This window comes from Acanthopagrus latus, chromosome 6, assembly GCF_904848185.1.
Source record: "Acanthopagrus latus isolate v.2019 chromosome 6, fAcaLat1.1, whole genome shotgun sequence".
Classification (NCBI taxonomy): Eukaryota; Metazoa; Chordata; class Actinopteri; order Spariformes; family Sparidae; genus Acanthopagrus; species Acanthopagrus latus.
Genome location: NC_051044.1, coordinates 18,839,779 through 18,867,272, shown reverse-complemented (window position 1 = coordinate 18,867,272; position 27,494 = coordinate 18,839,779). Strand labels below are relative to the sequence as shown.

General features: G+C 43.0%; 1 protein-coding gene across 5 annotated transcripts in view; it reads left to right on the top strand.

Moving 5' to 3' along the window:
• LOC119020522 (inositol 1,4,5-trisphosphate receptor type 1) overlaps nucleotides 1-27,494 on the top strand; it is a 78,131-nt gene that overhangs the window by 39,219 nt on the left and 11,418 nt on the right. For 2 of the 5 annotated variants that reach the window (XM_037099879.1, XM_037099878.1), the window contains 16 exons: nucleotides 5,266-5,313; nucleotides 6,695-6,827; nucleotides 8,995-9,182; nucleotides 13,975-14,158; nucleotides 14,332-14,585; nucleotides 15,128-15,328; nucleotides 15,410-15,520; nucleotides 15,861-15,956; nucleotides 16,077-16,220; nucleotides 16,621-16,728; nucleotides 16,888-17,080; nucleotides 20,626-20,748; nucleotides 24,046-24,221; nucleotides 26,086-26,250; nucleotides 27,076-27,265; nucleotides 27,355-27,447. In XM_037099879.1, the coding sequence (XP_036955774.1) occupies nucleotides 5,266-5,313; nucleotides 6,695-6,827; nucleotides 8,995-9,182; nucleotides 13,975-14,158; nucleotides 14,332-14,585; nucleotides 15,128-15,328; nucleotides 15,410-15,520; nucleotides 15,861-15,956; nucleotides 16,077-16,220; nucleotides 16,621-16,728; nucleotides 16,888-17,080; nucleotides 20,626-20,748; nucleotides 24,046-24,221; nucleotides 26,086-26,250; nucleotides 27,076-27,265; nucleotides 27,355-27,447 (2,407 nt within the window). The remainder of the gene's footprint in view (nucleotides 1-5,265; nucleotides 5,314-6,694; nucleotides 6,828-8,994; nucleotides 9,183-13,974; nucleotides 14,159-14,331; nucleotides 14,586-15,127; nucleotides 15,329-15,409; nucleotides 15,521-15,860; nucleotides 15,957-16,076; nucleotides 16,221-16,620; nucleotides 16,729-16,887; nucleotides 17,081-20,625; nucleotides 20,749-24,045; nucleotides 24,222-26,085; nucleotides 26,251-27,075; nucleotides 27,266-27,354; nucleotides 27,448-27,494) is intronic. The other 3 variants (XM_037099881.1, XM_037099882.1, XM_037099880.1) reach the window with 2 other exon arrangements.

Below are 27,494 nucleotides of genomic sequence, written 5' to 3'. Positions count from 1 at the left end.
CATCAACTGAACAAATCAGTGTTGCACTGGTCAGCTGACAATGATCTAATCTGAAGGAAAATGAAGGTGTTCAATAGCAAAGCCATAAAAGCCACAACACTTCCCTCACTCTCTTTTCTTGTCACCGAGGTGTTCTATTGTCTCAGTCGATGCTCGGCTCTGTGTGGGGTGTTTCCCCTGCAGCTCCTCTAGACAGCGATAGGGGGCACTGCGGCTGTGTGCGTGCCGGGTGTGTGTGTGCATTATTGAATACGGCCGTGGCAGTCATTGAGGCTGTGTCCTAGTTTCCCTTGCCTGAGCTGCACGATTCCTGGGCCCCTGCCAACTCCGGGCCGAGGTTACATAAGAGCCAGGCTTTTTTTTTTTTTTCCTGGAACTCAGCCGCTCCGCCGATGTGTGACCTTCAGCAGTAATTGCCAATAAAAGTGTAGAGGAGCTGTTTACCCACACCGCAGTTTTGTGTGTGTGTGTGTGTGTGTGTGTGTGTGTGTGGGGTGGGGGGATTGTTTGCCTGAGCGTGCGAGAGAGAGATGATCCCTCCACACACCTGTTAAATGCTGTATCTCTGTCTGTCTACACATGAAGCAAATCCCCTTTCCCACCCCTCATGTGCCAATCCTAATTTTTCTTTTTTTTCCCCCTCTCTCTCCCTTTTGGACTCATTAAATCATGACACAATTCCTCAACTACTCCCCCACTTCCACTCACACCCCTTCTCAGGGATGCAAACACACGCCCACTCTGTGTAAACTAAATGAAGTTGGCTGCGAGTGAATTTGTAGGTGTGATATCAGAGTGCGCAGTTGGTGCTTTTCTCCTCTGCTGCCCTTTTGAGTAAAACAGGACAGGACTGTTTATGATCGAAGAGGATCAGTCATTGAACAGGAAACGTGGCTGAAATAAGCAACTAACCCTGTACAATTCACCCCCAACATTTAGCTATCAAGCATAACCAACTTTAGCTAGCGTGCACAAGGTTAATGTTAGCTCTTGCTCAAAGCAATAATGTTAGCCATTGCTCACAGTGATAGCATTAGATAATGCTCATGAAGTTAATGTTTGCAAGCTGCCCTAACCTTAGCTAGCATTACCAACTCTAGAAAACTTTAGCTAGCAAATGTTAGCTATGTTATCATTTGCTAGCTTGTGGAAGCAACTTGAGAATATGGTCAACAAACCCCTTAAGGGGGCAGAGGATTCAAACAACAGAGGTGTTGTGTCGCGAATGAGATGGATGTTTTAATTCATGTTCTAAATTAATGAAGTTTTTAGTTTACAAATGTGTACAGAACACTTGCCTCTACAATATGTAAATATGCAGTATAAAGATAACTACAGTATCACTGCAAAATGTTTTTATAAGCGATGTGCTTGCGTACAATGTATGTATGCGTGTGTGAACTGGAGGCTTTGTACAGTTAGATTCTGCACAAGTTCTCACTTCAGCTGTTTTTTGAAATCGAGATAGCAAGAGATGTATTTTTGACCTCCCCAATGTGTGCATACCACACCATTGCTAAATGTCAGGGAGGTGATTATCAGCTAAATCCATTGCTCTTTGGCTGTCAGGCTTATGTAAGAGCCAGAGGAGTTCAGGATACACAGCGCTGGGCTTTTACTCTCAGGCTCCCCTCTTCACCTGGCCTCGTGTGTTAATGCGTGTGTGTGTGGTCTAGTCAAAGCTGTTATGCAAGCCCTCCATGTTGAAAGTAAGTCATGTTTCATCCCCTTCGCCTCCCTGTTTCTTTCCTTGGCAGGCCTGGATGGATTTACAAGAAAAAAATTTCTTTTCTTTCTTTTTTTTTAAAAAAGATTTTAAGATAACATCCGGCTTGCTTTTTAATCTACTCAACATATTTTCTCTCGCGCTGGCAGCCGTGCTTTGCCCACTCGGGCCAAGAGTGTAAAATTCATACTACAGTCCTGGTATAGAAGTAGGTCAGTCGCGATGAAGATGACAGAGCACTCTTTTTTAATTTGGTCTCCTGCTCTGTGAGCACAGAACAAGCAGGCAAGTGGTAAACCCCATTATTCATGTCATTCGCCACTGGTTTAAACATGAGTCAGTCTCAGCCTGCAAACACATGTTTATTTATGCACTTTCAGAGGAAACACACAAACATAAAGTCAAATGCTTTGCGCTCATTTGTTTCCTTCATTGTCGAGCTGAAAGGTGTGAGACTGATCAGGGGTTTGCCCCGGGGAGTTTCCAGTTTGGTGGAATGCACTGTGGTCGGGGCGGATGTGGCAGCTGTGAGGGCTTACTCTGTGGTGTCTATGGTCAGACTGGGGATGATTAGCTGCACGTATCTACTCTGATCAGCATATTGCTCTGTGGTGTGATGTGGTGACAGTGAAGGCAGCGTCCACAGATGTGTGGAAGATGTTACTCCTCCAGCGTGAACGTGCAGCCCCCTGACCTGCCACTGAACTCTGCCCCACTTTGGAATCAGTTGTTGCACATGTCACAAGTGACTTTGAAGTCTTGACACTAAAAAAGAAAAAAAGCCATATCATGTCTGCTGAGCTGCAAACACGTCATAAACTTTTAATATTGCTCGTCAAGGAAAGCACAGGAAATATTAGAGCTCATGAGTAATTGTAGTAATACCGTTACTGGATCCATGTTCAGTTAGCTTTCAAATGATATGTGCTCAAATGGCAATATTTGCATTTGGTGTATTCCAGGGTATGTATGTGAAATATATTCTGTGTTTTCCCTTTTCTGCTTTCACACTGTGTCTACGTCTGTCACTTTCACTTTCTCGCTCTGTCTCACTACACGTTTACCCTCCCCACCCACGCACCGACCAACAAGCTCCATCTTTGTCTTACCTATTCCCTTTTTGAAATGCTGCCGTCACTAGCCGTGTGTCTCTCTAAAATGGGAATTTTTTTTTTTCTTAATTCTCAGGTCTTTATGTGTTGAGAAAAATTCTTTAAAACACATTCAACACATTAAAGTATCCTTAGATAATTGTCAAGCAGAAAGTGATTCTGTCTTCCTTAATTTGTGAAAAGCTGACGTTTTCAGAAATGCAGTGTGAGCTGTTGAGTTTGGGGACCATCTCATTCCTGGGGTTGAGAAGCTCTATGTCGGGCAAGGGACTGTGTAGAGGTTTCGACCTGCTACATATGTGAGAGTGCACAGTAGCTACTTCAGTGATTGAGGAACCTGCGTGCGGCATTTGCTCTCTCACTTTGCCTCTGATGTATTTATATATATTGCTGCACTGTATTTAGCTGTTCTTTCACGCCTCTTTTGATGTTGACCTCCAAGTTGACGAGTGCCATCGTGCAGATCTTTATTTGAATATTCGCAGATTCCTTTAGTGGCATCTCGAAAGACAGACCTGAAGAGACGAGAGGAGAAACAACCATTGTGGATGTTTCCACACAGGACGCGATACTGCAGATGAATGTGGAATAAATGGTTTTCTAAGTGTGAAAAGGATGTGAATCATACGTGGCCTTCACAGTACTCAGGTTTCGACTTGGTTGAACACCTGTGGGTGTGGTTTCTGAACAAGACATGAGACGGCGCTCTGCACCTACTGGCATCTAAATATCAAACCAGGGAATATGTTTTGGACCTTTTGTATATCTCTAGTGAAGTTCAAAAATGACTGCGCCAAGTGAGCAGTGAAGCGGTGGGTGCTTGATTAAAATTTGTGCATCATGCCCTTGACCCTGAGAGAGAGAGAGAGAGAGAGAGAGAGCAGTTCAACTGTCAAACGTAGTAAAACCTGCTATGCTTGTTATTCTCTCCGTCACCCTCTCGGTCTTTCACTTGCTCTGCCTCTTGCCCTCCGTGTTTTTGGTGACAGATGGACACTGTTAGCAGCTCTGTGTCACTGGTTTAGTGGCCTGGATCCTTTTGGAGTTATTATGTAACTCTAACCCCATTGCCCCTCGCCGCTCCTCTCCTCTCCCCTCACCCGCCCCTCCTAGTGTGTCTTTTTACATAACAATTCATGTGGAGCGTTGCCTTTTTACCAGGTTCCTTTTGCCTCGGTGAACAGATACCACACATAGAGGAAGTGAATTCTGATACCGCAAGATGGTTTCCCCATTGTTTGTGTGATCCTATGTAGGACGTTTAGCAACATTTGCAGAATAAATTCATGATAGTAACAGTCACAGCTGGTTAGCTATCAGGCCCACAACGGCTCTAGACAACAGACATTTAACAGTATGAGCACTAGTGACGAAAGCATCAAGGACAAGAAAAGCCTTCTCAAATTTAAAGCAACAGTATGTAGAAATCGGTATTTTGCGCAATTCACTACAATTTTATGTGTTGATAAATTGTATGTTGAAGTAGACATGTATGTAAGGCTGTGACAGAGACACCATTCACCCTATTACAAGACATTGTACCATAAAAATGATTACGAAGCTGTTATTTCAAGGAAGAATGTTGTTGATGGTATTGTTGGTTTACGAGCTTTTAGCTCATATGTGCTTACATGCACAAACAACTGTCGGAGTCTGACATGTTGCAACGCCACGTTTCAATAGCAGGACGGACAAAACAGATAATGGCTCTACAGAGGGCCTTTTCCCCTTTTTTTAATTCCATGTTTAGCAGCCACCACGGGGCGGGGGTGAGATGAGAAGTATTTTGTTTTGTTGTAATCTGCAGCTTCACATAAATGCCACCAAATCCTACACACTGAACTTTTAAAGAGATAAGAAAAGGGAAGAGGGGAAAACAACAGATCTTACTGGTCTGCATTAGTGTATTTGGTGTTTCAACATGTTCAGACCCACATAGTGAGAAACTCTCACCTTGTACCTAGTCATCCCTGACTTCAAATGACTGTTTCAGTGCGATTTAAGGTTTTGCCCTTTTTTTTTTCTTTTGCTGAAATATTAAAGGAGTAGTCAGTAGTCGAGGGTGGTGTTGATCTTCTCACCTGGCTCCTGGTGGTAATAACCAAAAGCATTATTCACAGTGATGTTGATATGATTTAGAAAATGAACACCATATCCAGTCACACTGGACACGTCTTTTAATGTTTTATCGAATGACACTGCACGTCTCCAAACCATCCATAACTGGAATGCTTCTCTGCTTTCTAACACAGCGGTATGTGCATGGTAACTCAAATGGGGCAGATCTTTGCATGGCAACTTCAAACAGCCGAATAAGAGCCTGATGTGGTTAATAACCTGAAGATTACCTTTTTCTGAGCTGCATGAAAACTAACCCTGTGTCTGTATTTGTTGGACCGCTGTGCTCAAACCCCTCACTGCACCCAGCAGCTGGATCAGAACCAGCCTGAGAAGCTGTTGGAGGACCAGAAGAGGGTAGGTACTCACAAGCATGGCCGCTTCGCCCACCTCTGTCACCTCAGGGTCAGACGTCAGGTTTTGGATACACAGCGGGCAGATGTGTATCTCAGTGAAAAAAAATGACGTGTCTGACTGTTTTCCTACTTTTTGTGCTTCTGATTTAACTGTAGGAAGAAAACAACGCTTTTATAACTTTCACAACATATTTCCCTCTGCCCTCTTTTCTCTAATGGTATCTACTGCACTGCAGTTACTTTATAGAGCCTCAAGTGTCTCCTTTAAAAACGCAGATGAAAATTTGATATTCCAGAATAGGGGTATTGATCAGATTCATCAATATGTATATCCTTTGTCAGAGAAGAACATTATTTAGCAAGCAGGTATGCTTCCTATGTCCCTGATGAGCATGCCGCATCATAGTAATCACAGCGCTGCATCTTTCAGGAGGGCGGTATTCTCACCCTGTTTGAAATTTATTTTTTAATTACCCACCAACCGTTTTTGGCAAGTTCGATCAACAAGTTCATCAAATTAAAAAAACACAGCGTGGCGGCGTCATAGTTTCCAGTGAATTGCTAATCATTTAGACGACATCCAGACAGGAAACCATTGAAATTGGGCTCATGTCTCAAGACCTCAGACAAAGGAAAGTATTCCCCAGTAAGACCAGGAAACCATCCTCTGACTCATCCTCTTGTTACACACAATACATACAGGAGACCAACTACCTGCCAATAGAGGATGAGAATAGTGTTCTTCGCACCTCCTACATACACGAATCTTGACCTCCAGAGCATTACTATGGCAGCGCAGCTTACATAATGACCCTGTCGTCTGTCGAGGACCACCCACAGATGATTTGCACATAATCACACACAAACACACACACAGGAAAAAAAAAACATTAAAAAAAAACCCTCTTTCATTTCCCTCACTTTATCCCATGGGAGGTCTGTCAGGTAGCTATGTGCTGCGGTTGCCATGACAACGACAAAGTCGTGCTGCTGACTGGATGAGTCACAGTGTGGGAGGGCTGGCCCTAGGTCTGTCTACGTGAACACCAGGACCTCACATTGTCACTACACAGGGTTTCTGCCGCTGATGATAACTGTAACAGAGTTGGTCGCGTGGGTGGTAAATGACAAAAACTTTAGGTTCTGTGTGCGTTGCATATAAATGTAGGAATTCTTTAAATTCAATATTTAAAATAAAAAAGTTGATTTGTAGTCGATCCATGACTGTGGATTATATAAAGTGACTGTAATGGCAGGATTGGGCTTCTTTATGTGCCCCTAAAAGGCCACAGTACATCTCTGATGATGCATGCTATCCCTGTTATACAACATCTCCTCTGACATCATGTCATTACATCCTTCCCTTTCTTTTCCTCTCCTAGGGCGAGGCACTGAGACAGATTCTGGTGAGCCGTTACTATGGCAACTTTCATCGAAGTGGTGGGCGGAGGGACAGCCTGACGTCATTCAGCAATGGCCCCCTCAGTCCGGTAGGACCCGGCAAAAACCAATCAGGTGGGACTCCGTGGGACTCCGTGTCTGCTATTTTTTCGACACTGAACACAGAAGTTTGTTGTTAATAGTTTACAGCAGGAAGTGATGAGCACACCCAAACACCTCTAAATGAGCCGACGTGTCAGTGAATCATTAACCAAAGGCCCCTGCCAGAGAGAAGCATGACTTTGCCGCCAGTATTGACTATCAGGACTATCAAACCTTTTGCCGTTGGTTAGCCAAATTGTTTTGTGCCTCTGAAGTCATAGTACAGCAAAGTTCTTCGCTCAGTGATGTTATATAAGGTTGAGGCTCTATCTGTCTGGCCCTGAGCCGGTTATCAGCTCCAGAGCTGTGCTGCGAGCTGCCCTTTGAGCACGCAGAGCACAACACTCTTATCTCTACCTGATAACATGGTCATTGTGTCACTATCTGCAGTCAAAATACTGCAGCAATGCATTTCTGTGCATTGTTTCTCCTTCTATTTGAGTTTGTAGTTCTAATATGTAACATGTATGATGTAACACTGAATCTGCATATTGATTCTGGAGGACATATTGGTGCCAATGTGACCAATCTGTTACTCATAAAAATTCATTGCTAATATATTGACCCAGTAACCAGACTGGCTGGTTGTCTGCTGTGCCACACATGGCGGTGTTTTAACATTCTGTTTTGACATATCATCATGTACTGTACGCACACGATGTGTATCGCACAGCTGTCATGAGTGGCCCAGATGTTTATGTTGCATCTGAAAAGAAAACCACCCTGGTTCCCGGTTTACCATCTCTCCCATGTGCACCAAGATGTTGGCAAACTTCCAGCCTGCAGGAAGCGTACCCCCTCCCCTGTGTGATCCACTTTTCACTGTTGCTAGGTGACAAGCTGCTACTTCCTGTGAAAACAGCCTTTGCACCTGTTGCAGAAACAAAAGCCAGGCTCAGAATTCCATATGTACACTGAAGCTGAGGCCTCGGGGGGGAAACCTGCAGGAGGATACGTGTACAATGAATTACACGACTGCACTGATACACTGATTAGTACGGGGATAGCATTACAGTAATGAGTAGACATGGACTTTGAGCGAAATGATTTGTCCTTAATCTTAACCTGGATCAATAACAGTCTTGCCTCATATGATTAAAACGGAAGAGCTGAAACTTTCTCCCCTGGAGTGCCAAAACATGAACTGACTTCCTGCACAGTTTCCCTTTGCCTGCTATGCTCAGGTCATAATAATTAATGATGAGGGATGTGCCTTATTTTAAGGGCATTTTTATGGAATAATTATTTTTTAGATTTAGTCTGATGGGCCAAACCTTAGGGGGAGTCAACACTGGGCATCCCTGAGTCATATCTTAAAGGAAATCTTGGTTTCTGTGTTACTTTTATGTTGCTTTGTGCAAAATATCAAGCTTTCGCAGTGTTATTAGTCAAAAATGTATTGTATAATATGTAAATATAATGAGCAAAAATAAAAATTTGAAATTTGATAAGAACATTTTTAATTACAAAATTATAAAGTCTTACCTCTGCCAGGCAGATTATGTTTTCACCTGCATCTGTCAGTTGGCTGGTTTGAAGGATTTTGATGAAACTTTGAAGGAGGACGTTTCTCAGCCCAGAATAGATCCCATGAACCACTGGTGCAGATCCGCTTTGTCACTTTCTTTAAAATTGCGAGACATGACATTTTTTTAGGTTGTCATTAATTTCTCAGGGAAAATGCATGGATCTTAATGAAAAAAGATGGCTGTTGTCTATGAGTGGGTATAATTTGATCACAGTTGATCTTAAATTTTAGTTAAGCTGTCATGGATGGTTTAAAATTTAAAGCGATACAGGGCTATAGACTTTGATATGGGTTAAGACTTGATTGAATTCAAGGGGACTGTTGGGCATCAGCTGAGGTATGCAATCTAGTGAGTGCCTTTCTTGCTATAATAGTTATTTTTTATGAATTGAATAAAAGCTCAAGGGGCAGGCTAAAGAACAATTTATCTAGTACGTTTGCTTTGGGTTTTTTCTTAAATATCTGCAAATTACTTCTATTGCTGCCAAAATGTTAAATGCAGGGACTAATTCAGACTAAACTATATTGGATTCCAATTGATATATAATCTGAATGGATGTCAGTCATTCAAATGTATACCTTACACGTGTCCCTCTGTCCTCTGTCTTGCAGGATTAGGGGGTCCTGGGGGCCTGAGTCGAGGTGAAATGAGCCTGGCAGAGGTTCAGTGTCACCTGGACAAAGAGGGAGCCTCTGACCTGGTCATCGACCTCATCATGAACACCACCAGCGACCGAGTCTTCCAAGAGAGTATCCTCCTGGCTATTGCATTGTTGGAAGGTGGAAACACCACCATCCAGGTCAGTTAACCTCTAATCTCAGTTATCTGCAGACAAAGCTTACTGTTGAACCACTGACCTGCAGCTCCATGTCTGAATCTTTTCATTAAATAATTAAATGGTAAAACCAAATACACTTAACTGCTTACCTTTTCACCCAGGGTAACTGATCTGCGGTGTTTTTAATTTCACGGCGTGTTATCTATGTGAAGGCTCAGCTTATCCCACAGTGCATCTGTGCATGACCTGCTATGATTCGATCAGTGGAAAGAACACAGTGTCATGGATGGAAGTTTTCATTACTGGAGGATCTGCTGTAAATGGGTCAGTGTGCCACTATAGCTGCGTGTACATTAGAAAGGCGGCTCTCCTCTGCCTCATATCTAGCACTAAATCATTGGGCTGAAAGGCCTGGCCAGCTGCTAACGATGTCAGTAGTAGATAGTAGCAAAATGTAGATTAGTATTACAAAACATTTATTTTATTTTCACTTTGGGCTGTCTCATGTGTGCATTAGGCGATGTAAATTAATGTTCTGTCCTATTTTGCTTTAACCTGAGCCTCTCTAACTCTGCCATCTCTATCTGTCTCCTTTCCTCTCGTCTCCCTGTCCGGCGCTGCGTCTGTCAGTCTCGCCGTCTTTCCATCTGCCTGTCCGTCTGCGCGTTGTTATGCAAGCACGGGGCTTGCATAATCAGGTTAGAGCGAGGAAGCCACTGTGGCAGAGATAATGCTTTGGCTTCCCACGGCTGCTGCACAGCTACGTCACGTGATCTGTCTGAGTTACATAAGGCCTGTGTGAATGAACAATGAGGAATGTCTCAGCCTTCAAAACATTCCAGCCTCTCTACCGCTCCCTCGCGCTCTCTTGCCGGCCCAAACTGGGTCATGCTGGGCCTCCGGAACTGGGGCAGTGGGGAGAGAAGGCGGAGGGATGAGGGGGAACACAGAAGGGGATTGAAGAGAAACCGGAGCTCCTCTTACCCAAGTTTGTTCTGAAAACGGAGGTTTCTGTGGGAGGGTAAACTGCTCTGTGTGCAGCTGCAGAAATGTACCACAAAGTACAAATATTTGTGTTTTATGAGTCACTTGATACTTTCCGTAAAATTGTTTGAGTTTAAGTAAACCCTGGCTTTTATCCCGAACATATGTTCACTGTGTTTTTGTTTAGAACAAACCTAAAAAAAAAAAAAAAAAAACACAAAAAAAACATAAACCAATTGTACCTTTTCAACAGACTTCAGGTGAGAATTTGCTCCGCGAGAAAGCAAAAAAAACGAGAATAATACCAGCTGGCTTTTGTCAGCATCTTCATTTGACGTGACTAGCAGAGCACCTGTTGCGTCTTGTATATCTTGCTCTCACGTAACATAGTTAACTATTTACTCATGACCTACATAGCACACCGAAATAAACCAGGCAGTAGAGATCCAAATTGCGTGCGTAGTCACTCACTCGTTCGCTTTCTGCTGCCATGCGAAGCGTATGTGTAGGTGTCCCTGGGCGCTTTACAGCCAGTGCATTTTTCATGCTTTCTAGTCTTGCTGGCTCCTTTTCTGTGGCAGCCATTAGAGCCCAGACGGCTGTAAATTCTGTTGTGACACTGCGACTTGTGACATTTAACTCGTCGGCCATCTGGTGTGTAACAAGCATGATGTTCTGCCTCCCTCCAAAAACTCTCTCAGGTGTGTGTGTGTGTGTGTGTGTGTGTAGTTTTTTTTTTTTTTTTCATTATTGCAAATGCACATTTTCAGGTGGAAAAATAACAAGAAAGGATGCTGTTTTTTGGAGGAAAGGAAGAAAAAGGAGTTGGAGCGGAGCAGAGCTGCAGTTCCATTTGGTTTGCATGTGGTGCTGTCTGACATGAGAGGGAGGGCGAGAGAGGGAAAGGGAGCGCGAGTATAAATAGCTGTTACATAACATCCCTTTGTTGATGCCAAGTGGCTGAACGGAAGGAGAGAAGGGAAAGCGCTATGACCTTGTTTTTCAGTGTTGTCCGCCCCCACCTCACCCCACTCCTCTCCCCGTCTCATTCCTCTCAGGGTTTGTCTCCATGGATACAGACGGGGCTCTGTGTTTACCCAGAACTGCAGGGGGGCCCCTGAGATGCTTGTCCCTCTCCTGTCTCTACCTCATCCTGTTACCCTTCCCTCCATCCTCTCCTTGACCACCATGTGTTGCTTCATCCATAACGTCACTCCCCCCATCATGCCACTCTCCTACTTGCTTTTCAAGTGCTATCAAAACACAGACGGCATCTTGATACGGCATCACAGATTTTGTCGCTGGGTGCATGAGGAGCGGTGTCGAAACCCAACAGAGGCAGCAAATGTGGTTAGACATGAAAGTTTTCGGATTCAAGTCGAGACCCAACCTCACTTGCGTTTCTGAAGAAGCCATAAAATGAAAGTCTGCTGTGGTGTTTGTCTGTACTGCGGTCTTCCATCTTTATGCGCAGGCTTTGCCCTTGTTTCAGTGACTCACACCATCCACTGAAGTCTGCACAGTTCTTAGAAACAGGCTCTTTAAAAAAATGATTCTTTCACTCTGCTGCTGCGGCTGCTGCAGGTGAAAACTTTCACTGCCGAAAAATAGAATTAATAACTCTTACGTGACCAATGCGTTCCCCTCGTGGCCACCATCAATCAACAAACGTGTCACCGCCTACAGTGTAATATAATCGCTCCGCTAACTCTGATTCATAAGATGAAGTACCCCTGCTGGCACGGTACTGGTCCTGCCAACCCTGCATTGTGACGCAGAGACTGAATCTGATATCCTAATAACATGATATTCTCTGGAAATTAATGTGATTGCATAATGATAAAGTTGGCAGTCACTGAGTTTCAGAGAAATTACTGTATGTGGGTGTGTCCACTCAAAAATTGGCATGTGCCTGTGCCTGCTACAGCTGACCTACTTTTGCGAGTGTAAAAGTCAGTGGGCGTGTTAGCGTATGCGCGCTCCAGCTTGTGTGTGCTTGTACTGTACAAGTGTGTCTGTGTGTGTCTGTGCAAGTTATGTAATGGTAAAGGTTGAGGGGAGGGTGGGGGGGTGTTATCAATGTGTGTTATCCTGGCTTTGGGCCTCACGCCTCACCCTCTGCACCCTGCCTCCCTCACCCCTCACCCCTCCTCACCTCCTCTACTGCTGGAGGACATAGTTATGTGAGCAGAGACAGACCGGTATGACCATCTCACACACACACACTGACACGCACACCTCCCTCCCTCCCTCCTCAGGCATGCTGTGAGTTGTGAGCTGTTCGTGGGTTGCCAGTGCTGCAGCTAATCCCCTCTCTGCACTCTCCACTCTATCATCAAGTTGTTTATTGCGCGATGGCCTTGCCCAGCAGTCCCCCCCCCCCAACCCAATGCTGCTATCTCCTCGTCCCTGAGTGTGTTGGCAGAGTGTGTACGTGCAGGAGCGCTGCTGCTCAGTGGTGGAGGGCCAGGGTGGGGCACGAAAAAAAAAAAAAGAAAAGGTTCTGGAATCTGCCTCGGGGCACAAGCACACAGTTATGTCATTGTTTCTTTGGAAGAAACTTGGCGGCGGCGTTAGCTCTGTGTTGTGTTAATAATTTGCATACAGTCGCTTGTTTGACTGCTTAATTAATAGGTCACTATTTTGAGTCTTGAGAAAGCAAAGGTTGCGCAGTGTGTTTAACAGTATTTTCCAATTCATGTAAGCCTCAGACTGTGTCCTTGGAGGAGGACAGACTTTGTGATTGTCTCGTCTGTATCATTTTCCCGAAACATTTTCCTTGTGACAACCATTCATTTGTTTCTTCCGGTAGCTCAGTTTTACATCTAACCTGGGAAGATGGCTGGTTACGTAACAACTTTGACAACTGGCCTAAATACTGTCTGATAACATTCCCCCTCCCTACCTCTTCCCCTCTCTCAATCGTCTGCTCGTTTCTGACTCCCTCATTCCCTCTTTGGTGTCTGTCTTTCGTCTCTAACTGTTCCTCTCCCCCTCTCACCGCCATCTCAGTTTCTCAATCTGTGTAAGTAGGCCAGGCTTCTCCCTCTCGTGTCATTTTTCACCCCGTTAGTGTGGCGAGGCTGCTGCTGCTGCTGCTCCTGGTTGAAGCCTTTCCATAGGCTGCAGCAGATAACAGCTCTTACATAATCAAAACAACAGCCCTGTGGGTTGGGACACGGTGTGCTCGCAGGCCTCGAAAAGTGTTCTAATTCTGCATGACCCCATTCCACATCAGTAACAGCAGCGTTTAAACCCTCACTAAACCCGGCCAGGCCTCCTTGTGTATAATGTTTTGTGAGGGTCCAGTCAAGACCATTCTGATTTATTTGTATACATCGGATGCAATATGCTCAATTTTAAACAAAACCAAACCCAAGCTGGCAACTTGAGGCCAAGTCCGTGTTCGCTGTTCCAACATCACGTTCGCTCTTTTCACCCTTGGAACCCTGTGCTCTGAAAAACAGTTGCATAATACAAACTCGGAGGGGAAAACAAGGTCACTATGTAATGTCGGCATGTAACAAGTTGAACAAATGACTGTGGCTGATTTTAAAGGCCTGTTATAGATACCAATGTAGATCCAGACTTGGATCTGAAGGGGAAAATCCTTTTTGGGCCACAGGGGAATTTTTTGCTATAATACCACAAGTGACCACGGGGCAGGATTGGGAGCAAGGCTGAGCAACTCCGTCATATCCAGGTGTATTATACATTTATGGATTACATATGAGCCCAGCTTCAGTATGCAGAGACATGAAGCCAGAGCGCTGATGGTATCAGTAAGAGAAAAGTGGTCTTTTGTCTACTCTTGTCTCTTTCTGTACAGCGTTCCTTCTTTTGCCGTCTGACAGAAGACAAGAAATCAGAGAAGTTCTTCCGGGTCTTCTACGACCGTATGAAGCTGGCCCAGCTGGAGATCAAAGCCACGGTGACAGTAAACACCAGCGACCTGGGAAACAGGAAGAGAGATGATGACAGCCAGGACAAAGATGTCCCTGTTCGCAAAAAAGGTCAGAGTCACTCATTGTGGTCTAATGTTTGATCTCATATAAGACGTGCAAGCAGATATGTACATTTTTAACCGCATAATAAACCTGTGTTCACAAATCCAGGGTAGAAAGAGGATTTGTGAGGGTTTCTTGACTGTATCCTCAGTTTCTCTATGGTTCCTGTCTCTGTTTAGCCAGAGACTCAGCAGTTGTCATGACGGAGGATGTGAGAGAGCAACTGATAGAGGCTTCGTCTGCCACAAAGAAGGCCTTTAACTCCTACCGGCGTGAAGCGGACCCCGAGGACCACTTCAACGCGGCCGATGGCCAGCCCAGCGCCGGGGACAAGAACCAGGACGAGGGAGAGATGAGTTTTGTAATCGTTATAATGCAGCCCATCCTCCGCTTCCTCCAGCTGCTCTGTGAGAATCACAACCGCGACCTCCAGGTGGGGCAGACTGAGCTAAAGACTCTTTTTAGAAACATCCAGCAGATCACACTTGAATGCAGACACATCTTATCCATGTACTGGATCCTTTTGCTTCTTTCTTCATGGCAGGCTTTAGACACTTTTGACAGGTACATTGGCTTCATTACAAATGCCAAATTCCTTAATCATCATTGTCATTTGGTTTCTTGTTTCTCTTGCACATATTATTCATATTATATGAAAGGAAGAAGAGACAGGAGCAAAAACAGAGTGTTTTAGACAGGGGGGGAATACAGAGCAGCAGCACTGGACAGCATGAGAAAACGAATGTGGTCTTTGAGCACCAAATCATGTAAATCTATTCTCGTTGTAACCCAAAATGCCATAATGAACCTGAAAAAGGGCATAATATGTCTCCTTTAAAACGCCTGCTGAGCTCTGACTGACAGAGGAGTAAGTAGTTCATGGCAGGAGCTAAGCTATTCCTCCATCATTTAGTTTTTCCCTTTGGTTTTGCTTTGTTTATTAATTCACACTCAGCCATTTTTTTATCCCCTCAGAACTTCCTTCGCTGTCAAAACAACAAGAACAACTACAACCTCGTGTGTGAGACTCTGCAGTTCTTGGACTGTATCTGTGGCAGCACTACAGGGGGTCTCGGCCTGCTGGGGCTGTACATCAACGAGAAGAACGTGGCCCTCATCAATCAGACTCTGGAGAGTCTCACAGAGTACTGTCAAGGCCCCTGCCATGAAAACCAGGTACACAAAGAGACCAGAGAGGGAGCTGGGACTGTAATCTGGCACTTTTTGATACATTTTTTTTTCTTTGTTTCCCTTCAGAATTGCATTGCCACTCATGAGTCCAATGGAATTGATATCATTATCGCCCTGATCCTCAATGACATCAACCCACTTGGGAAAAAGCGGATGGACCTGGTGCTGGAACTCAAGGTGAGTGAAGTGGAGGAAGGATCTATGTCTCTATGTGAAACTGGGGAATGGGTTAACTCTGGCTTTTGGTCTTGGGACAAAAATGAGGGGAAAAACTGTGCAGTAACTAAGTTTTGTTTAGTAGAATGGAATATCACTAACAGAGGACAAGCGTAAGAGCTGGACATTCATTCGTCTGAGATGAACTAACTTCTGCGCTCATCTGCCAAGACAAATAGCTGCAGAGTGCATTTTCCTAGATCATCAGGGTTTCAGCCCATTTTCCTTGGATGGAGAATCTGACGGAGCTTAAGTTCATACTGCTTTCTCTCTTCTTTTTTTCTTTTTTTTTCGCTCACAGAACAATGCATCCAAGCTGCTGCTAGCCATCATGGAGAGCCGTCACGACAGTGAGAATGCAGAGAGGATCCTGTACAATATGAGGCCGAAAGAGCTGGTGAGAAATTGGTGTTGTGCACCAACTGCTGAGCGGTCACCTCAGCTGCTTGGGTTCCCCAAGCAATAATGTCACATTATGTGTCATAAAAAGTATAAATGCGTCTGTGTGTGTGTCCAGGTGGAGGTGATAAAGAAGGCGTACTTGCAGGGAGAGGTGGAGTTTGAGGAAACAAAGGAGGAGGAGGACAACGGGGAAGAGGAGGAACATGATGCCGCCTCCCCCCGAAATGTTGGACATAATATCTATATTTTAGCTCACCAGGTCTGTTGTTCAACTCTGCGACACAACATTATATAATTTAATGAAATTATTAACTATTATAAGCTTTTGTCTTGTTGCTGTGTGCCACCACATGCAGTTGACCAGTGCTGTAAAGTAACTTAGTACGTATATTCAAGTACTGTCCTGACAGTTTTGAAATATTTGGACTTGACTGAAGTATTTCCTTTCTTCTGCCACTTTATTCTCACTCTACAATTCAGAGGAAAATATTGTACCCCTTTGTAACAAAATATATATCTTTAGTGCAGATAAACTTTATAAAGTAGTTAAACAACCTTTACCAGCTTCAACAACAGTGATTGTATCCCAGTGTTTCTACACTGTGGTATTGCTACTTTTACTTAAGTACAAGACCTGAGTGCTCTTTTCACCTCTGCAGCTGGCTCGTCATAACAAGGAGCTGTCCATCATGTTAAAACCTGGAGGGGCCAGCGGAGAAGGAGACGAGGCATTGGAGTTCTACGCCAAACACACGGCTCAGATAGAGGTCACCACACACAGCCACAGTCACATAGCAGAAATTTACCAAAAAAAGTGAATCATCTAGAAAATGTCAGTGTTTGCAAACAAACAAATAGACCCTATGTGGACCAACAGAGGCCAAGGTATTTTCACCGTGGAGGTGACCATGTGTCTCTCTGTTCAGATCGTGCGTCAGGACCGCACCATGGAGGAGATAGTGTTCCCCGTGCCCAACATCTGCGAGTTCCTTACCTCGGAGTCAAAGCTGCGAGTCTACTACACCACGGAGAGAGACGAGCAGGGCAGCAAGATCAACGACTTCTTCCTCCGGGCGGAGGACCTCTTCAATGAGATGAATTGGCAGAAGAAGCTTAGAGGTAGGCTTACAGTGTAGCATGGGATGATAACACACGACTAATATTATTGTGATATTATTTCAGATGATACAAGATCATCCTTGTGTGAATGAATGATTATTCACTTAAGTTCGGAGGAACCAATGATTCTTTTATAGAGAGAAGTGTCATAACCCCCTACTGATGAACATGATTTATGGAATCCTGCTCATCAATAATTTCTGTGAAAATTGATTAATTGTTCAACAAAACAAAACTTGCAGATGTTTAAAATTTTTATTAAAACTAAATGAATGAAAACCAACAAATCCACAAGTTTGACGAGGTGGAAGCAAAGAGCATTTTTGCCCAATGGATGATCTTAGGTTTTGCTGGTTCATACTCTAATAATCAGCTAATGGATCACTCAACTGATTTGCTTCAGACGAGGGATGCCAGTGACTTAATAGGAGAGCACAATAGGAGGTAACAGATGTGGTGAAAGATGTCTGTTGAGATGTGGCAAGTAAGAGCAAAACATGACAAAGAGCATAAAGTTTTAGTGAGCCCACTGGGTTATCCAGGTTCACTTCAGTGTCCTCATGTTTGTTTTAGGAGCTTCCTGATGCCTGTCAGCTGATGTTTTGCACAGCTTCAGTGCCTTTTTCTCCCAGAAATAACTTGAATGAATATCTACGACTGCCGCAGTAGTGGTAGAAATATTCAGATCCTCGTCTTTAGTAAGAGTAATAGAACCACGCAGTGAAACTACGACCACAACTAAAATTCATGCGTTCACGATCAAAAGTGTTCACTGTGCAGTAAATTGTTCCCTGTCAGTGTTTTCTTTATTAGACATGGTGTATTAGTATTGCTGTACTATGTTGGCTATAGGTGTTTAAAGTTGAGCAAATTTTAACGACTCTATGTCCTGTTTGGTTGGTTTAAACTACAGTGACACATATTCTGTAAGATCAACATATGTTTGTTAGTGTCTGTTTAAGAACCACGTATCCCTAAAAAATGTGCTTGCTCAGCTCAGGAAGTAGAATAAGTTTCTCAACCCATGACGGAACTCCTCATCCTTCAGTTCGTAAACAGTTTTCACACAATTGTGATTTAGTGGAGTAAAAGTATAAAGTTACATCAAGAAGTACAAGTACCTTGAATTTGTACGTAAGCACGTGAATAAATGTTCTTGGTTACGTCCCACCACTGCCACTTGGGTGCAGCGAGGTGGCTCGATGCTTCGCTTACTGTCGCCTCACAGTTTTTCTTCAGGGAGTTTGTGCGCTCTGCTTGCGTTTGAGTGCTCTGGTTTCCTCCCACAGTCCAGAAGCTTACATGGTTTGGAAACTCCCAATTAACCATAGGTGTGAATTTGCTTGTGTAATTATGTCTCCTGGTGACACACTGGTGACTTGTCCAGGGTGTAACCGGCCTGTCGCCCGATACAAGCTGCAATGGACCTCAGTCTCTGCGAGCCTGGACACGATGAGCGAGTATGGAAAATGGATGGAAGGATGCGAATCCCCATCACTGTCAGCAGGGCTGACAATGTGTGTGCCTGTGTGTGTGTTTTTGTGCGTGCACTCAGGTTACACATGCGCATGTTTCCACTGTCTAAAAGCAGACAGGGGCTTTCCACATCCTTTGAGCCGTGAAACATTTGTACAGTAACCTTATGAATCACAACTGAGAGCTCAGTTGCTCACGCACACAAACATACACACACAGACCCGCACCCACACCACACTCACACTTGTAATCCACGTACGAGACTTCATACCCACACAGAGCCATATTCTGTCTCTCAGACCGAAGAGGGGATGGACAGAGAAAAGTCCCTGCATCTGTTTCTCTTTTAGCAACAAGAGAGGACAAAACATAGTCTACTCAAAGGATCTGTGTGTGAAGGTCAAAGATGAGTCTTATTTATTCCTTTTGACCTTTGTCATAATTCTGTTGCAGTATCAACATTAAAACAGACATAATTAACAATGTTGGCTGCTTTAAGTTCCCTTCATTTTTTCAGTAACACTTAATAATAATCATCATCAACAAATGGTGTATAGTTAATTAAACATTAGTTAATAGTTATTTTACAGTTAACAAACAATGAAATGCTTTGTAAATGATTTATTAGACAATTGTTTATTATAAAGTGGCAGCTGATATTTATTTACCTTGTAAATGGTTGATGGATACTTTGTAGCTCATCTGAAAACAATGTTTGGATAATCTTTTTAAAGTAGCAACTGATGTTTATAAACATTTCTATTGATTAATGAATAATTTATACCTTTTAACTAAAGTCTGTTTTACTATACGTTGATCATTTATCAATGAAGGTTATGAGAAAGTGGTACCAAGTTTTTAAAGTGCACACTGTCTCAATATTACTTTACACAGTGGGGGTCCTGAGAAGTCCTGAGGTTGTTTATCTAAGTCAACATACAAACACTACAATGTAAACACCATACGTTACTGTTATCTGCATTCAGAATCTCTCTTAAAGGTGCAGTACGTAAGAATTGGCCACCTGTTGAATTAATTCTCCAAACAAATATTGCAGCACATCACGCTGACTGCTGCTGACTGTTTTCTGTGTGTACACCCATGTGGCTGCTGTTAGCTTGTTAGCTTGGTTAGTGGTGCAGCTGGCCAGACTACCGGGGTACGTTTGGTTTTTACGCAGCTAGCACAGGAGCTTTGAACGACTGGAAGATAGAGGTTTTCAGGCCCAGGGCAAGCTGGTTAGCATGCTAACTTCAGCAGATCCCTCTTCAACACAATACATAGAAGTCTAAGTTGGTGATTCCTTCACAGTCTATTAATTTTTGAATGTTTAAAACTTAAATGTTTACATGCTGCACCATTTAAGTAAAAGAACACATTTCTCAACATTAAAATATACTTGAAGTTTAGAGAGAAACAGGACTTAGTATACTGAGTGGCCGATCATCACTTTAATGTTGCTGCTGGTAAAGGTTGGGCTAATTTAATTACTTTAAATACTGCTGGGAAGCTCAAACTGCAATAATACATCTTAAGTTATTCATTATCAATTCATATATGTTTTGTTTTAACATTATGAATTTGCAGAATAACTAAAACTGTTAATAACTAGTGGAGTAAAAAGTACTGTACTTATCGGAGTAAAGTAGAAGTAGAAAGTTTTTAAAAAAATGAAAATACTTACTTGAGTAAATGCCTTTAGTTACTTTCCCCAAGTGACCTCTTGTGAAATTATTTTCATACTGATGAGGAAGATTTGAACCTGAATTATGATTGATTTTCCCAGGCTCTTATTCTCAAATAAACCTTGCACACAAGAAAGTGACCAAATAGCTATTTGACTTCAAATTTGTTAGAAACGTAAATAAAACTATTAAAGGAAAACAATATATTTTATTTATAATTATTTTCTCAAGAATAGCAAAACTTCCCTGCTCATATCTTCTTTAATGTAAGGAGTGCCTTTATTTCATGTCATTGTAATCGTACATGTTTTGGACAATATCAGTCTAAATGATATTGTATTGAATCTGATGTCTGATGTATCGTTGTGTCCCTCTCCTCTGCAGCCCAGCAGGTGCTGTACTGGTGCTCCAGAAACATGTCAGTTTGGAGTAACGTTTCCTTCAACCTGGCGGTGCTCATGAACCTGCTTGTCTGCTTCTTCTACCCGCTGGAGGGGGTGGATGGAGGTCAGTCCCACATGAGTCGAGTCTTCAGACTGTTTACATTACAAACTAATATCTTTGTAAGATCTTACTTCATTTTCTTCCCGGGCTAAAAATCAATTCTAATCACAACTGACTTCAGGCTTTTTCACTGTGTTTTTAGATATCAGCTTAGTACTGGTGAAGCTGCCTGTCACTCTGTCATGCATATGAAACGTTCGCTGCATGTTGATGTTGTGTCGATGCAAGCTGTAATGTGTATTGTGTATTGTGTATGTATCGATTTTGCAGTTCTTGCATTCAGGCTTCTGAAGAAAACGGGGTCAAAATAAGGTTATGCGCTCAATGATGCAAAACAGGAAGGACAGGGGCTTGCTGACATATTTTGGGTTTTTTTTCCTGCTACAAATTGCTTCCATTACATTTTACAGCCTGTACCGACATGGCATATTAAATAGATATGAAGAGGATAGATGGAGGGGATCTCTACGATTATATATTTTATTGAATTTATACCACCACCTGCTGCAGCCGCCAATATAGGCGCAATATGCAACCACGGAGCAGGGAGAGGTGACACTTTGCAGCTTGTACGCAGTTCATGTGTTTTTTAACACTTACATCACACTCTTATACATGAAACTATCAGAAAAGGCAACTCACAGGGTGCAGACACCCACAGAGACAGACTTTTAAGATGTGTTTCTCAATCCTTCGCCCGGGCATTAGTGTTGACCTACTGATCTCCTTTCACTGGTCTGATCTGCTGACTCCTTATCACCTGACCAGGATTTGGAACAGGACCTGTGGAGCCCTCCGCCTTTGTTTAAGATACATACACACACGCACACATTCAGACTAACCACAGCCCATCCTTTCAAAGCTTGGGCCCATATTTGACTTTCAGCACCATGGAGACCACAATAAACACAGGAGCACCGTGTGTCATTTAATGTCTATCAACAAAGCTTACATTGGCTCAAGTAGGACAAAGTCATGTAGGACATATGAGCTGATTAAAAACAGTCCAGTCTTGTGTGTTTGACACACACAATACAATCTGCTCTGCCAACTCAAACTTCAGAGACCTGGTTGTCTGTTTACTTTTCTTCTGTCACTGGGTTCAGTTTTCCATCTGAATTCCCCCTTGGATTCATATAAAGAGTCCATTGTTATGAAATTTTTACAGTTTCAGTTTATCCAGAAGAATATCCATGGAAAAATAACTTTTCTACAACCAATGTCTTTATGCAAAAGATCACAGTTCTCAAGAAATTCAGAACTAACCAATGAATAAACTGTGCAGCACTGTAACTTTGAATTGATCTCTGAACTGTCATTTAACATCAAATTTGTCTGAAATTGTCAAGTATGTTTACTATGTTTACTTTACTAGCCAGCCGTTAGAACAGACAGACAAAACAATCATTTTAAAATTTTTTAAAATTACAAATTCAGAATCATGATAGTGTTTTTAAGAAAAATGCGCCTTTCTATTCAGCACCTTTATACAAGCTCGGTAGATGAATTATGTTTAAAAATGTTTTGTCTTCATAAAATATGTATCAGTGTGAACTTTACTGAGCGCTGCATGCAAGCACATGTTTTATTTAATTTAATTTTATAAATCAGGTTAAAAAAATAAAGAAAATACTGGTTCAGTCACCCTCTGTATAAATACAAGTTAAAATGTTTATAATTTTCCTTCACTACACAACTTTTGGACACTGGCAGGATTACAAAAAAGATGCAGTATTTATCAGTTTAGTATTAGATTACAAAAATGTAGAGCAGCAGCAATTGATGTCTAATAAACTGTTCTTAATGATTATAATAATAATTCATATAATCATAGTTTTAACTTCATGGCAAAAGTAACATTCCATTTTCTCTGTCATTCTTGTAAAAAAAAACACACACAACATGAGTGAGATCTGACTGCATTTCTCTGCACTGGAACTTGTGTGCAAGACATCATCACGTGAGACTCCTTGCATACCTTTGGCCTGCTTTAACAGGCACCATTATGGCTTTGGGCCCCTTCCTTCTTTCTCTTAGTCAGACACACACACACACACACACACACACACACACACACACACACACACACACAGACTGCGTTTGCTTGCTTCCTCTCCCTCTGCTCCCCTCCCTCCTTTGCTCAGGGCTTTACAATGTTATACGTAAGAGCAGGAGATTTGGGTCAGTATGTTCCGGCTGCATACATGTCTGACTGCTATGCTAGCTGCGGAGCACATGCTCACAGTGCATGCTTTGCAGCCTCCTCAGCTGTTGGTTTTTATACATGTTCTTGTGCAATCATCAAGTGTAAGGTAGGTACAGAGTTTGAGAGTGCACATAAGCACCCCCTCTCAGTCTGCCACATCCCCACTCCTCGCTCCTCATGAATCTTTCAGCTGAGGTATTTTTAGAGTTGGCTGTTATGTAAGTGGCACCTGTCATGTGATCTCCACAGGGATTGGGAGGGAGAGAAATCTAGAGGAAGGGAAGGAGGGAAGGAGACAGAGAGAGGCAAGGTGGGAGGAGAGGCGTGCTCCCTTTACCCGCAGTACTCCCCTTCTGCTTTTCATCCACCCCGACTCTGTTTTTAATTCTTGCAGTTTTGCCCCATTTCTCCTTTTTTTTCTGTCTGTCTTTTGATCTTTTTTTAACCTCAACACGGTCATCCTTTTTTTCTTTATTTTTTTCTTGTCTACGTCCTCTGTGACCTACCCTCATGAAGTACCTACAAACACACACGTTATTCCTGTTTTTTTATGTAAGTGCTGGTCAGTTGTCAAGGTAGAAGGTTTGGGTGTGGTCTTGTTTTTTTTGGCTGGTCAGACCCAGTCCAGGGATTCAGCCCAAGTGACACATTGCCACATGAAACCCCTGACTAGGACACTAATCCTGGATTTACCCCAGGATCAAGGGGAAGCATCAGGTAGACTCTCTCCAAAGCTTAGCGTGCTCACACACACACACGCACGCACATACTCAAACACGAAAAAGTATGTCATAGACTTTTCAATGTTATGTAACTGGCTCTCTTTGAGTTCAAAGTCTCACTAATGAAAGCCTGAGGCCTGCCTGAGAGGCAGAACTTAGTCAAAGCCAGTTAAAAATCTGTTGATCCGAGACGAGACCTCGTTTAAACTGCAAACTACACCGTCATGCTCTCCACGTACTTTAACACTGTAAACCATGTAGCAGGATTGTCAACTTGAGCAGTTTGGATTCTGGATAAACACAGTTGTTTTGTGTATGTGCATGTGTGTATGTGTATGTGTATTTATTTATTTGTGTATTTATCTCCTGCAGTCACGCTGGATCCCCACCTGTCTGCGCTGCTGTGGATGGGAGTCTTGGCAACGCTGGTCATCGTGATCATCATGCCCCAACCGCTGGGCATCCGAGCCCTCGTCATCATCACCATCCTCCGTCTCATCTTCTCCGTTGGCCTGGAGCCCACCCTCTTCCTCCTGGGTGCCTTCAATGTGAGTATTCTGCCTTAAAGGGTCAGTTCACCCAAATTAACCACTGGTGGTACGCAGTTAGTTTTTCATTTAGTTGCCCAGCTTTTCATATATCTGTTCCTGAACTGATGTCCTTTTCCATGCAATTCAATGCATGAATTCCAAGTTAACCAGTTCAAATATGAATTCACACCATCCTTTTATTAGAGGGGCCCTTATTACTAGTCCACTGTAATAATATATTTTCCTAGCAGCATACATAAGAATGTTAAATAACCTTTAACTAGCTACAGTGGTTGTATTTCCGACGTGACCATAAGCAGTGGGTTATGGTGCTTATTTTGGTTTTATAGTTGCGAGACAGAGGAGATGTTTTGTTTGTATGATTGTAAACTGGACTCCCTTTGTATGAGATCATCAACAAGCAATCTGAAGTTGCACCCCTCGCGCTCTGAGAAATTGTGATCAGCTGATTAATTGAAAAGAGGTGTGTTTTACGGAAGCAGTATTCCTGATCTTCCACAAGGTTCTAACCCTAACCCAGAGGGGTTATGTTTCCACCCATGTCCACTTGTTGGTTGGTATGTTGGTTGTCAGCAGGATTAAAGGAGAAAGGATTTCCAGGAAACTGGGGAGGATGGGTCTTGGCCCAAAATAGTCCCCATTAACATTTGGGTGCAGGTCAAGATAAAGAAAGAGATCCAGGAATATTTTTTTAAATATTGCAACATATTTATTTTTTTATTTTTATTTTTATTTTTTTTTTGTTAATATCTCGGGGAATAAAGCATGGAACTTGACATGTTAATTAACAGTTAACAAAATAAGCATCTCTGTGGATAGATTCCACCCTCAAAAACCTAAAATGTTCTTCCACAATTTTTTGTGAACAGACCCTTTAAACTTTGTCAGTCATTTCCCCAGAGATTAACTGAAAACACACCACTTCTATTTTCCCATTTTGCACACCACTATACGTACTTTCAAGTACTTAGAAACCTCCACCGCACTGCCTCGTGTTCTGCTTTCAGCTCTCACTCACACTCGAGCCCACTTGACAGGCCAGTGCCCCATCTGCCTGTGGTGTTGCCCCCTGGCAGCACATGGCTGTGTTACGGGGAGTGAAGTGCGTCACCGGACCCCAGAGAGTGCGACGCCACGCCTGCACTCTCCAGAGATTTCTTAGAAGTTTCCTTTAAACGCTGAAGAGAGAAGCTACACACAGACTGGTGCACTCAGGGTGGAAACAGGGTCATTGCGGCAGATCAGGTCAGAGCTCGTGTTGCCGTGGACTGCAGTCGCCTGGTCACTTTAAAGTCCAGTTTACACTCAGCTGGTTGGACTGAAATGTCTCCCTAACCATGTGTTTTTTTTTGTTTTTTTTTTAGTATGTTTTATTGTTGGTTTCATTTTGAGTGCCACTTTAGATTTCATTATTCAGAATAGAAGGAAGCACTGCTCATGACCTCTCATTTCATCACCACCTCGTTGCTGTCACAGTGATACTCCCTCTGTTGTGAGCTGCAATCATGCACATGTACTCTGGGTAAAAACCCAGTTAGAAAACCGTATACATGACCACAAAGTCAGGTTTCTTCTCGACAGAAGCTGTGTTAACCGGGTTTCTGTTAATCCCTTTGCCTTGTGTTCTTGCTTACATGACCCCGAAGAAATCAAAACCAACAATAACCAGGTTGCTTGTGTGCTTGGAGACACACTCAATGTGTCCTCATTTAGCTTAAAAGCCAGCCCTCAACATGCTGCTGTCAACACTCTGACCCAGAGACCTCATTTGAGGCCATGTTGATTTTCCAATATTAAAGTGATTAATGGTTAATTAGCTTGGATTGTTCTTATTGAATCAAGATTTACTTTTTTCTTCCAGGTGTGTAACAAAATCATCTTCCTGATAAGTTTCGTGGGGAATCGAGGAACCTTCACACGCGGCTACAAAGCCATGGTGCTGGACTTTGAGTTCCTCTACCATCTCATGTACCTCATCATCTGCTCCCTGGGCGTGTTCGTCCATGTCTTTTTCTACAGTCTGTTGGTAAGAGAAACACACACACACACACACACACACAACACACTGAGACTGCAAGCTTTAAAACTAAAACCCACTCAAAAGGGGTGAAGACAAGCATGTGAAACCATAAAGAGAAATCTAGGCAGCAGAGTGTCAAATATTTCTCCTTTCTCTCAGAACGTAGCCTCTGCTTTTCATTGTGGTGCATTCAAGGACATACCCTACGTGCAAGCCAGATGCAAGCCGTATTTGGTGCTATAATGGTGTTGTTGCTGTTGTTGTTGTTGTTGGGGTGTTAAGTGCTGTGCGCAGGTGCCTCAGGTCTGCTTTACAGCATGTCAGACTTAATATGCCAGAAATTTAGAGAAGTTGTTGTTTCACACAGGCCTGAACATCTCATCTGCAGATGCACACAACATATTTCTATACTTCCTGCCTGAATAATGAGAAAACGTACGTAATTCAAGTAGAAAGGTCACACCAGACAAAAACCTAATCCAACACACACATGCACTTCAGTAATAAGTGTTAGTTAACTGGTATTTTGTCCCCTACGAGTCCTAATAAGAAATGTTATTCAAATATATATTGTTAGCATTGTTTCATGCTAATACTATTAATGATAGCATCATAAATGTGTTTACTGTCACATCATAGGGAATTTAAAAGCACTTTAAGCAACAGTTTATACATGTAAATGTTGATAAAAGCTATTAACTAACTTACATACTCATTACGTCATTGTTTAAGGTGTTACTGATATTATTCAGTCACTATATGTGGCCTAACACTTTACAGCGGATCACACATTCTGCTTTCTGTTTAGTAACGTGTGCTTTGCCTCTGTAGCTCTTCGACCTTGTGTACAGAGAGGAGACCTTGCTGAATGTGATCAAAAGTGTGACTCGTAATGGACGCTCCATCGTGCTCACCGCCGTGCTGGCCCTCATCCTGGTTTACCTATTCTCCATCGTTGGCTACATTTTCTTCAAAGACGACTTCATCCTGGAGGTGGATCGTATCCCCAACACAACTCTGAGTGAGGACAGACTCCTGTCATTTGTTGGAGATCAAAGGTGTCGGGGGTATCTTATACTGGAGAACTTATGCAATGTTCCTTCTTTCTAGAAAACGGAGCCAGTCTGGCCAACGAGTTTCTGTCTGCAGGAGTGTGTCAGGGAGGGATTGATCAGAACTGCACTACTGTAGCTGTGCAGGAAGGTAATGTATACTGGAACACAATTTGTCAATAAACAATCTTTGAATGT